The sequence below is a fragment of the Brassica napus genome, chromosome A9, assembly GCF_020379485.1.
Source record: "Brassica napus cultivar Da-Ae chromosome A9, Da-Ae, whole genome shotgun sequence".
Taxonomy (NCBI): domain Eukaryota; kingdom Viridiplantae; phylum Streptophyta; class Magnoliopsida; order Brassicales; family Brassicaceae; genus Brassica; species Brassica napus.
Window position 1 is genome coordinate 26,441,106 of NC_063442.1, and position 12,951 is coordinate 26,454,056.

Below are 12,951 nucleotides of genomic sequence, written 5' to 3' on the forward strand. Positions count from 1 at the left end.
GACATCTTGGCAAAATTCACTTCACTATATTTTGGGGACATTTGCATAAACAGGTTTTTTTGTTTGTTTGTTTGTTTGTGTGTGTGTGTGTATTTTCCGTTTATTAATTGATCACTTATAAATGTTTAAAAATAATTTATAAAACATTTATAGAAGTTTATAAATATAATCATATCTCTTAAATACTAAACCTTAAGTAGTAATCACTAATATTTTAATCCATATATTAGAATATTTTTGATTAAATGTTTTTTTTTAAATGATAGACAATTAGAATATTTTATACAATTTCTCAATTAGAATATGTTATCCACTAATCTGTTGGATGTAATTTACCTCGGCTTGATCATCAAACTTCGGTGAAACATGTTTATATATATTACCAATAACATTCTAAATTGAAGAATGTTTATAAAAATAATTCAGAAAACTATGAACAAATTTTTACTTAAATTTACTTTAAAATCCTCAAATTTCTGTATAAATATTTAAACTATCTCACAAACTTATTATTTAAAAAAAAATCAGACTCGCAAACTTTTTTTTTTGCCAAGACTCGCAAACTTATATTCTTTTTTTAGATATCTTTACTAATAAAGTATAGTTTTTTTTTCTCCAAAGGAGGCTTCTTCTATCACTTGTCATGTTATCATTTGTTGAAGGGTGTTTTTTGATTTGGGCTTTGTTTTTCAACTTAATTATTATTTTTTGTAATGAAAATCAAAAATTAAAACATCATACATTGTTTTTAAACATTTAGTTTTATCATCTATTAAACCACTTTTTTCTCTATTCACAACAAAATAGTGGCGACAAGAAAAATTACAATCTATATACACAAAAAAATTTGAACCAATAAAAATATATAGTTTTATTAAAAAATAGTTCTAAACAATAAAAATATCGCAATAGTAAAAAAGAATTAATTGAAACTTCATTTTAAGTCATATAATATATATTTTCAATATTATTAGCGTTTTCACTTTAGTAATTTAAACTTCATTTTATTACTATATTTTGTAAAAATAGATAAATGCGCATTATCTATATTAAAAAAAGTATAATAGATTAAGAAAATTAAAATTTATATAAAAAAAACTTGGTGTATCCCAGAAAACCCACTAGCTAAAAAATATAATAATCTAAAAGATAATGCATATAGTGAAGTGGACGTGATGATTGAAATTAGCCCACTAGATTACTAGTAGATTCAAAGCATGTTTATTACAATAAGTTGACAAGTCTCACTTTTCATGAAGCCACCTCAGCAAAGGGGGTTCCAAAACGCGACACGTGTTATCTCATTATTTATTCATCTCAAGTTTTTGTTTATGTTAATGGACCAAGTGTTCTATTTAGTAAGTTATTGGGCTTTTATAATGGACCAAGAGTTTCCATCTTTTAGACGTTGGAGATGCTGAGCAGAGCCGCAATATCATGACGCCTCGGAACAATTCCTCTATAACGGCTGCAGTTTCATTTATTTGCTACTTCAATTCACCATTTAAGTTTCTCAGTTACGCCATTAAATCTACTATTTCCACTACGTCGTATTCAATATCCCTACTCTTTCTCAATAAAATGAAAATAACTAAATTGAAGGTCACTGAGACATGTCATATAGTCAAAATATTTATCAAATTATAAATACATTAAATTATTCTATCAATTAAAAAATAATTACTCCATAAAAATCTGTTGTACAAAAATTATAGTTTGACAATTGCCTTAGTAACATAACAAATTAAATTAACAATTTTTGCCATTGAGATTTATCTTTTATTTATAAAGCTCAGTAAGACTATTTTAGTTCGACATAAGAAGATTAACCAACCATTCTTATTCACATTCATGGCTGCTACATATACCATTCCTAAACAGTTATATTCAAACACATGAACAAACTTAGTTTCCAAAAAAAAAAAACTTAAGCAACTTGAAAATGATATTCATTCATTATATTCCAAAAAGTCTTTTGCCATTTTCTTTGCGGCTTAAGCAGCTTGTAGAAACTAGCATTTTCATTAATGAATATTTACCATTTAGCAAAAAAAAAACTTACTTTATCATTAATCTAATATAATCTAGTTCACTAAAATTTGCACCAAAATTTTGTTAAAAATTTGGGGGAACAAAAATACCATATCTAGCTTCTACGTCTAACTGCATCACCAGAGTCGTCCTATGAAAATCCACGTCCTATAAATAAGGATGTGTTCCTCCGTGAAGCTCAATCCTCCTTAGACTCTGAAACAGCCACCTTGAACCTTTTGTTATCCGACTTGAAAGCCAGTTGTTGTGCCAACACCGTTGAAGCCCGACTTTTTGGGTTTACCTGCTCATCATCGGAGAAGATAATTCCAATGAACAAATTAAATTTATGGTTTTTCAGAAACAGCCTAAGCTTATCCACGGCTCTGTGAACACGCGCATGCTTAACACCTCTAAACATATGTGAGGGTTCAACCTTCTCGTTTAACAGGTTTGACATCACACGGATTAACAATAACTCTGTCACTCACCTCTTTCCACAAGTTTCAGTGACTTACTTCTTTTGTTGAGATACTTTATCCGGAAGATCATGTTTGAAGGTTAAGATCCGATGTATTTATTTGTACAAAGACAGAGATTGGTGAAACTTAAAGGGAAATTAAGAGAAAAAGAGAGTCATTATAGAGAAAGGGAAACTTAGAAATACTTTATTCTTACTACTTTTGAGTGAGATCTATGGAAAAGAAAAGATGAATACAAATTTTTTTTGGAGTCTCAATTTTGAAATTAGAGAGCAATTGAAGTTCTAGGAAAAAAGTTGAAAAGCCAAAAAATGTGAGGAGAGAGTCAAACGACAGAAGCAAGATGATGGAAGAAAAGAGGAGTGGTGACATGTTCATACCTATGCATTCATGTGACATGTTTACCCACTCTATACTTTTCTTCTTCATTATTAGAGAAAAATGCTAATAGTTGATAAAAAAAAAGAGAAACGATAATAATAATTATTTATATTTCTACTTTTGACTTTTTCTTCATGACTTTTGGGTATCTATAGAAATATTTTCTACAGTAGTCATTATATTACTCTAACATTTCACCAATTAAATCTAATTTGATTTTAATATATATATATATATATACAATTAATGAGATGTTTCTATAAATACATGAAGGCATGTGTTAAATCCAGAGTTTAAATATTGGCTCATGCGTGGATGGGTGGGCAAAAAAACCGAACAAACTGAACCGAAACCGATCCAAACCAAACCAAAGTCTATTATTAAATAGTTCGGTTTAAAGCTAAAGTCACTGTTAACTTTATTAAAAAATTTTTTTAAAAAAATTTCTATTTAATTTAGTTAACTTTGGTTTGATTGTGTTCTTATCAACTTTTTATGATTTTTAAGGTTTTTGTTTCAGTTTTCTATTAGATTTAATTTACATAGTTTATTTTTAAGAGAAATTATTAGCAATATTTTTTAATTTTCTATTTATGATAGTTAACTTTGATCTGATTGTGTTCTTCTAAACTTTATGGGTTTTAAAAAGATTTTTGTTTAGTTTTACATTGGATTTAGTTTACATAATGTTTTTTTTCATAGTAACCAACATGATGATTTCGTGACCATGGGTTTATGTTTTCAAACATGATTTCTCTTAAAAGAACTAAACTAGGGGAATCCGATTGAACGAAACCGAAACACAAATCAAGCCGAATACAAACAGAACCGAAACCGATCCAAACCTAACTAATTATGGTTAAATTCAGTTGGAAATTTTTTTAGAACCAAATTAACCAGACCAAACCGAACCTAAACCGAATCGATATAATAACCGAAGTGCCCACCCATACAGAGGAGAAAGAAACAAAAAGTGATTATGTACCTGGAAAATAGACAACATTCAAGGTATTGACTCAGTGCTAGCCTCCCAAACGAAACCAGCTTATCTATGCAAATTGATCTTTTACCTGCACACACACTTACATATATATACTCGCAGGTTGTGTTCTAAAAAAAATTTAAAATCTCGCAGATTCCACAAAAACCGTTTATGAGAACTCATGCATCTTCTACTTATTATTTTGAGGTTTTTCTCTACGAAGAAGAATGTAAGAATTAGTTGAAAAATTTTAAGTGTTTATGCATAAAGACGGAGATATTTCGTTTCTGAATTTAAATTATGAAAATTCAGTAAAGCAAGAAAATTTACAAAAAAAGTAAAGCAAGAAGAATTTCCATCGTCATTCTCTCCCGCGAGTGATGGCCATGACCCATGAGATTAAGAAGTAATAATAAAATCCCTGCTTTGTTCATTCATAAAGACAATCATATTTAATTGGTGCACCAACATATTTTAAAAATGTTATAAGATTTCACATATATTATTTTCTTCTTATTATTTGGCCAAATATTCATATAAATACAATATTTTATATTCTATATATATTTATAATCAATGAAATACTTTTCAAATAAAATTGATTTTAATTTTTAAAATCATAAAAATTAGTTATATTAATATCTTTATATTTTAATATTTTAAAATTACTTTTATTTATTAAAAAATCTATCATTATTATAAGAAAAAAACAATTTATGTTATGTGTTACTCTTACTTTAAATTTCAATTTTTGTTTATTATAAAATGTCAACCCCGTCACACCACATCAAATGATGAAGTTGTGTTTTATTTAGTCACATATACATAACAAAATCGTATTAAAATAGTTAAATCTGACACTATGAAAATGAATGTGTCATAAGATGAAAACTAAACCTTTTTTTGTTCACCTATGAGAGAGCATGTAAACAAAGACCATCTTCATCCATACTCCATAATTTACCCCAAAAATAGAATGGGAAACTAAGTATCAACAAAAAATAAATAATTACTCCATACCTATTACCCAGAAACAATTATTAATTAGATAAAAATGAATCCGAGCCAATCCAAACAATACCAACAGATCAAACAAGTTCTTGTGCTTCAATAGTCGTCCAAATACATGGCACATAGTAACAAAACACAGCCCACAACCAGTTAACCAAAAAACAATTACAATATCCAGTCATCAGTCTGTGCAAAATTAAATATATTTCTGAACACTAACGTACAATAATATATAAACTAACACAGAAACGGCAAACAAACACTACTTCACACTTATGCACAGTAATAACACACTAAGAATATACAATTGAATAGACAGAACTTCAATAAACTCCATCAGTTGCATTTAAGTTATATGCCTTACAAAACTATAAAAAATGGCTACGGCAACAACACAAACTATACAACCGCCTTACAAAAATATAATTGGTCGAACATCATTCCAAATTCTCTCTTCAAATCAACTTACTCTACCCACTAACTCAAAAACCATAAATCATTGCGTACAGCCGTACATAAGTTAAAACCACCTAAGTACTAATCAAGTAACACAACAATGATAACCACCATTTCAACACCACAAAATCCGGGACCTAATTCCCAGTATAAACATTATCAACATCAATACATTACTAAACATATGGTTGAACAATTATCATAGATCCCGCGCGTAGCGCGGACACACCACTAGTATATAGTAATACTTGGGCTTTTGAAATCATAATTGGGAATTTTCATGTTTACTATTTTGTTGATAACATTATTTATGTTTACAATCACTAAAGAGACATTTTCAAAAATATCTTTTCCACTAAGAGGTAAAAAAACTTATACCTTTGTTCTCTCTATATATGTGTAATAAGTAACTATTCAAATAAATAAATAAAATAAAAAATAAAAAATAAAATATTTTTTTATGTTTTCAAATTATACTTTTTCAAATTTGAATATTTTTATAAATTTTTTTTCAAAATTTCTTTTTGAAAATCAAATTTTTTTTGAAACTATTTAAAAATTTTTAAATATTTATTTATATATTTATTAAAATCCTAAATTTCACATTCCAAAAACCATATACCATCCCTCAACTCTAAACCCTAAATCTAGATTAGTTAACCATGGAGTTTAAATATATTTTTTCCTTTTTAAAAGTGAGGATAAAAATGGTTAGTGTAAACATGAAAAGTGGTATTATGAATGTGGTTGTAACATCCCGAGTTGTGATATATGAAAAAGTTAAGTGAATTGATTTGGCTACTTATGTCACCAAAATTGATTTATCTTTTCCATCACATAAACATTTAGAACTCCAAAGTTAAACATCCTTGGACTGGACTAGTAAAAAGGTAGGTGACCTATCGGAAAGTGATTCGTGATATCGTGCGAGTGAAGATAACACACGGGAAAATGTCAGGTGGTGATTGCAGGGTCAGTAAACAATGATTTCGAACTTTAAAAAAATTAATGTACTGATCGTTGTAACGGGATGGAGCCCATATACCGAGTGAACAGGCATGGATGGCCCATTAACCGTAGGTGGTCAGATCGTTACAATGGTATTTTTGACAATTTCCCATCATAATTATACTTTTTTTGTTTGCTAACCATACTTCATTTATTCAAATAAAACAAGTTCATCCCTTCCTATCACGAGAGCTCATCTGACATCTGCTAGAACATTTTCCAATCGTGGGATAAAAACAAAAAAGATAGAGTTAATGGGTGTTAGTCATAGATACTTGTTCTCGAACCCGGCTGCGAGCATCTCCGTGTGCTCCATCCGTATCCACAAAGATACACAACTTTGTAAAGTTTTCTCCTTTTTAATTTTTAGTATAATTTTTATTTTATTTTATTTTATTTCTAACATGATCTTTGTTTTTTTAAGGTTCAACAAGTCGAACAATAGCATTAGCATGAACATTAACCAGATGATGTATTCTATGCTCCGCAAGGGATATTCGACCTACAGTGTAATGACTATCCATGAGCGCGAGTTGTGGTTCCGTAACTTTGCAGTAATTTCTAAATTTTAATTTTTTTGGTTTTAATTTTTACTATATATTATCTTACTTCGTTTTTTTGGCAGCAACAATTCAGTTGGGAGTCAGGGCCTCACGGAAACTATCCGTCAAACCTTCCACGAAAATACGACACTCTTATATGAAGAAGATATATGAGTGGAAGCAGCTATGGGCTCAGGAGGAAGACACCAAGATACATCAACAGAACGGTTTGGCAAGAGTTGCAGGTGCATTGGGCAGACCAGGCGACTTTAGACAAATCAATCAAAAACTCAGCCAACCGCAAGAGCGATCGTGGCGGGAAAGTTGTTTATGTCCACAACCTCGGTGCTTGCAGTTTGTCTTCTAAAGAAGATCAATTTGTAAGTTCTATATATATTTTTTTAATTTTTTTTATATATGTATTGATTAATATTGTATTTAGGTTGAAGCAAATGCAGATAATCCCGTTGATCATCTCGATGTCGTGAAGGAGGCGTACACTAACAAGAAGACAAGAAAATTTGAGAATCTCTTCATCAGAGATGTCGTAGACTTGGTGCAAACCCAAAAAAAAGCATTTCTTGCTTCTCAGCCTATCTCAGATGACAATTCCTCTGCAGCATCCACCAATATATCCCGAGTTTGAATAAACCAAATGGTGGAACATGTAATTTTTTTACCATTGCATTACTATATTAACTTTATTATTAATATTTTATTTATTTTTTTATAGGCGGTTCCATAGAAGAAAGGTCGTTTGATTGGTTTGGCTCGGTGTGACTCTTCTTGTCTTTCCTCTTCACAAGCTCTGTTTGCTCCTTATGATCCTATGATTATAGAGCAGCTGCAGAACATGGATGATCGGATTGTGGTGCTGGAGATGCAGAACGCCACAGTTCTTGCTGAACTGGCGGATAAAAAAAATGACAAACGAGGAGATAATGGAAAAGATGAAGCGTTTGTTTCCTAGTGAATTTTATTTTTATTTTTATATTCAAAACTTGTAAATGCATTTAATTATTTAAAACTTTTTTTCTATAATATTTATTATAAATTCAGTTCTTTAGATTTTTATTTTACAAAATAAATATTTTATAAAATACAATTTATAAAAAAATAATAATAAATAAAAAGAACCGACGGAAACATGTGCGTCAGAATAATTCGACCACATATTTTGTCGAAAATTTGTCATACAATTCAGACCAAATTGTGGTTCGCGACGAACGTGTTTCGTCGGAAATGTCCAACAGATATATTTCGTCGGAATTGTTTTTCCGATAATCACTCCGATCGGAAATGTGTGACAAATTTCCGATGAAGTATATCACAACGAAAGGTATTGTCAGTCGTCCATTGGAAATGTAGCCGTCGGTTTCTCTAGGATTTTCGTCGGAACTTGTCACGAATTTCCGACGAACTTTTTTTCCGATGAAAGCATTCCGACGACCTTTTTCGTCGGAATTTCGTCGAAATTGGGCAATACCGACGAAATACCAACGAATATAGCCGTTTGAATTCACCTGTTTTCTTGTAGTGTTTGGTGCAGCTGATGCATGAGCTCAAACTACGTAATTGGTAAACAAGAGACAAGAATTAATAAAACGATCAAAACAGAACTGTTTCTCCATTTTCCTAGATTATATTTCGAAAGAAATATGGAGGCACATGTGCGAGAGTGTGTAAAATTGGTTTAATTCACCAAAATACGTAGACATTACATCTGATAGATATACGTGTATATCAAACGGAAGTTATCAATTTATATCAATGCATGTTAATTGAGTGTATTTACATATACCTTACGAGCTCGAGCATTTTGGAGAGAACATTCGAGTTGGAGCTGAAAACGAAGGAGATCGTCGTAGGTTAAGAGGTTCAAGTTATGTCCTCCTCCGTAGAATTGAAGATTCATTTTAAGATTCTCTATCTCTCTCATCATTGATTCCTTCGTCTCCTCACAATATGATCCGTGGTCCTGTGACCAAAGTTATAATCATATATCATGAATTTTGAAACTTGTGAAGGTAAATGTTGTGATTAATGAATTAGATGAGTATTATATTACAGGGTGGAAACTGTCGACTGAAGTGGCATGACCTTCTTTTTGCCATTTGATATCTCATGATGAGCTTCTCCATGCTGATGTTGAAAAATAAAATAAAATTGGAACCTTATATAAAATAGAAAATGCTATATAAGATGCGTCTTTTTGAATCAGAAAGTTATGAATCTCACAAGTACTATCTTAGAATCGAACCTAGCTATATCAAAAGATACTTTTTTATTTATTTGACTGAATTTTATAGAATTCAAAGAGAAATTCAAACCAAGAAAGCATATAAACGTTATAAATGATGTAATACCAATGTTAAAGTAATAGATGGCCAAAACCACACATGGAATGTACAATTCAGCGAAATAAATAAAGATTTACTATATGTAATAATATATTCTCATTTTCAAGTCTGCAATAATGTTTTCTTTTTAATAAATCAAAGAAATTAAATTACGAAGAAACCCTGTGTTGATGATAGTTTTCTTTTAATTTGTTCTACTAAGGCAAGAACACACATACGCATGATTCTGTGACACATATATGCAGCAAGAACACACATATGTATGATTATATATATATATATATATGGGGCTATATACACATGTAAACCTGGTGGACTGGGAGGAGAAAAAGTAGAGCTTGTCTGATTGGGAAAAGATGATGAGACCAATAGGAACATCACAGAGAACAGAGAGTTCACGTGCCTTCTTCATCAGACTTAACTTCTTTCTCTTCGCGAAGGTCACTTGTCTTTTTACCTTATCCTCTAGCTTCTTTATACTACCTTACCTTTCCTCATCTTCAATCGGTCTTTCTAAAATCCTATAACATGAGAATCTAAAACGGGAAGAAGAAAGAGAGAAATATTGTTAGTGGTTTTTCGGCAAATGAGACCTTGATATCGATCTATATATAGACGGCTGTTATTTTCATAATTAATTACTATCTATACATGATAAATGATTTTTTAAATGCAAATACATGGTACTGTACTCTAGATGCTTGGAAGGTTCATAAACAAGAATATAAAGTTTTACTACAGTGTTAAATTAAGTTCAAAAAGTTTTACTACAGTGTTTAAAATATATTTAATTTTTAGTTTGTGCTAAGATATATATGTATACTCACCTTCAGGAAATTTTAAGTCTTAATGGTAATTGCGGTTTGAGCGGTGCGGGACAAGCGGTTTAACTGCGGTGCAGTTTTAACAGTTATAAAAACGTATAGATATATGGTATATGTAGAGATTTTTGTTACTGTTAACTGCGGTGCGGGACAGTTCGTAACATTCGAAGCCGTTGAGTTTATTGTTAAGGTACGTGTGGAATGTGTATGTGTGCAAGATATTTGATTTATTAAATATTGTGATGAGAAATGTTTTACAATTTTGTTATCATATGGCTTAAAAAGCAAGCCAAACCACAATTTACTTGTCTGAAACGAATAATACATATAAGTTTGTAACATGTCTATTACATACAGATCAAAAGACAAACCGGTCTTGTACAGGTGCTACATTTTTTTACAGAAAACCGAAAAAAATTAACTAACCAAAAGTTAAAAGTATATACTAATGACCGATCTTGTCTTTTATTAGACGTTTCTATACAAAACTTAAAAGTATAAGGGATATATAAGACTATCTTATAACTATGTGTTTGTGGGATCGTTTTAAACACCAACAGTTGATCCATCTTATAATTCAAGATGACAGTTGTAACTTGTGAGTTTTTTTCTTCTTACATGAAGCTATAAGTTCTGTATTATAAAGTTGATGTCGACTTTTAACCATTGGGACCATCAGTCCATGTGATTTCTCTGCACCTGCGATTCAGTGGAAGAAACGAATCAGTCCTAGTAGCTTCTATCTCTTATAAATGTGAACCTAAAAATTAATTTTGTAGACTAGAAATAGACTAGTATAATCATATATATACAAATCTATAAGAACTTAATTATCTTATTAAGAGTTTTTTTTTATCTTTTCTAGTAAAAGACTTGATTAACGTTGCACTCTTTATTAATGTATGAAATCACTTTGAAAAATGATTTAACAATTTTTTTTTTTACTTATTAAGAGATTTTTGATATTTTCTAGTAAAAGACCAGAGGTATGCATTGATTTTATGATACACACAACACAAGATGAACAATTAAATGTTAAAAGTACATAATTAAAAATGTAGGTACTTAAAAGATGAAAGTCTTAAGCCTGTTTCCAAGATTGCGTCCCAGCATCATGCAAAAAGAACACTGCTCATAGAATAAGACTTGACCAATTATTACATATTTTTACCATAAATAAAGCGAATAATAACTATATTAAATAAAAATTAAAGTAAAAAGACAACAAAAAGAATTAGTTAAAAAAAAGTAGTGGTACAAACATAAACGTGTTTTAAGAGTTTCCCCGAAGTTTCTAAGAAAGTCTTCATCTTCTTGATTACTCATTTAAAAAAAAGAAAGAAAAATCTCATCTTCCTCTCAGATTTCGATATTGACCCGTCGGTGTTTCTTCATCTCTCGTCTGTTTTCTCTCTCTCACCAGATCCCACCAACCCCGCCATGGATCTCCAGCCAGAAGAGCTCCAGTTCTTGACGATTCCTCAACTCCTTCAAGAATCCATCTCAATCAAGAAACGATCTCCAAGAACCTTCTACCTCATCACCCTCTCCCTCATCTTCCCTCTCTCCTTCGCCATCCTCGCTCACTCCCTCTTCACCCAGCCGCTTCTCGCCAAGCTCGACTCCTCCGACCCTCCTAACTCGGATCGTTCACGTCACGACTGGACCAAGCTCCTGATCTTCCAGTTCAGCTACCTCATCTTCCTCTTCGCCTTCTCTCTCCTCTCGACCGCCGCCGTGGTCTTCACCGTCGCTTCTCTCTACACCGGGAAGCCGGTCTCCTTCTCCTCCACCATCTCCGCCATCCCCAAAGTCTTTAAGCGACTTTTGATCACTTTCCTTTGGGTCGCTCTCTTGATGTTCGCTTACAACGCGGTCTTCTTTGTCTTCCTAGTGATCCTCTTCGTAGCTCTTGATATGAACAGTGTAGGCTTAGCGGTTATCGCCGGACTGTTGATCGCTGTTCTGTACTTCGGTGTTCATGTCTATTTCACTGCGTTGTGGCATTTAGGTAGCGTGATCTCTGTTCTTGAGCCGGTTTATGGACTTGCCGCCATGAGAAAAGCTTATGAGCTTCTCAAGGGGAAGGTTAAGATGGCCACGGGGTTGGTCTTTGTTTACCTTTTGCTCTGTGCGTTGATTGGGGTTACTTTTGGATCGATTGTGGTTCACGGTGGAGGAAAGTATGGGACTTTTACTAGGACTCTGGTTGGTGGTTTGCTTGTTGGTGTTCTTGTCGTGGTGAATCTTGTGGGTTTGTTGGTTCAGAGTGTGTTTTATTATGTTTGCAAGAGCTATCATCATCAGACGATTGATAAGACGGCTTTGTATGATCATCTTGGTGGGTATCTTGGTGATTATGTGCCTCTTAAGAGCAACATTCAGTTGGAGAATTTAGACATTTGAAGCATAAGAAATGGGTCGAGAGATTCTGCTACTACTGTTTCTTCCTTACCTTTCCATCTCTTTTATATATATATATATATTTATGCTATGTAAGATTGGAGAGGAAGTGGAAATGTGGAATCAGAATGAAGTACTAGTAATGTGATGTTTATGTACAGACTCAGCACTCTTTGTTAGTGTTTTTATTTGGTTAATCCATGATTTTAAGGATATTTCAGTTCTGTTATTCTGAATTTCTGATCATTATAGTGAAAGTTAACTCTCTTTTTTTTCTCTGTGGGAGATTTTACTTGCATGTAATAAACCTAGGGAAAAATGCTGGTTCGTAGATACTTAAAAGGACCAGGACTAGTTTTAGTGGGTAAGCTAACTTTCATAAGTAGGGTTTGACCTTTGCAACCTACGCTAAGTTTAGGTAATAAGAGCAGTTTATGATACCTTAGTTTATTTCATAGTGTTACTAAGTTT

The 12,951-nt window shown here is 31.8% G+C and overlaps 2 protein-coding genes and 1 long non-coding RNA gene across 3 annotated transcripts; 1 reads left to right on the forward strand and 2 right to left on the reverse strand.

The window, feature by feature from the left end:
- Window positions 1-1,933: 1,933 nt before the first annotated feature.
- Window positions 1,934-5,861, reverse strand: LOC125577614. Its single transcript, XR_007316026.1, has 2 exons — window positions 2,550-5,861; window positions 1,934-2,335 (listed from the first exon to the last, which is right to left on the reverse strand). It is a non-coding gene; the product is annotated as an uncharacterized LOC125577614 (long non-coding RNA).
- A 2,052-nt stretch (window positions 5,862-7,913) lies between these two features.
- LOC106350856 (agamous-like MADS-box protein AGL63) lies at window positions 7,914-11,519 on the reverse strand. Its single transcript, XM_022690942.2, is given in 6 exon segments — window positions 7,914-8,460; window positions 8,695-8,871; window positions 8,962-9,003; window positions 9,005-9,035; window positions 9,562-9,736; window positions 11,498-11,519. Coding segments are annotated over 6 exon segments (495 nt in total). The 3' UTR covers window positions 7,914-8,412.
- BNAA09G25400D lies at window positions 11,265-12,695 on the forward strand. Its single transcript, XM_013789108.3, has one exon. The coding sequence runs from the start codon at window positions 11,518-11,520 to the stop codon at window positions 12,481-12,483; it is 966 nt and encodes a 321-aa protein (XP_013644562.1). The 5' UTR covers window positions 11,265-11,517; the 3' UTR covers window positions 12,484-12,695.
- The last annotated feature ends 256 nt before the right edge of the window (window positions 12,696-12,951 follow it).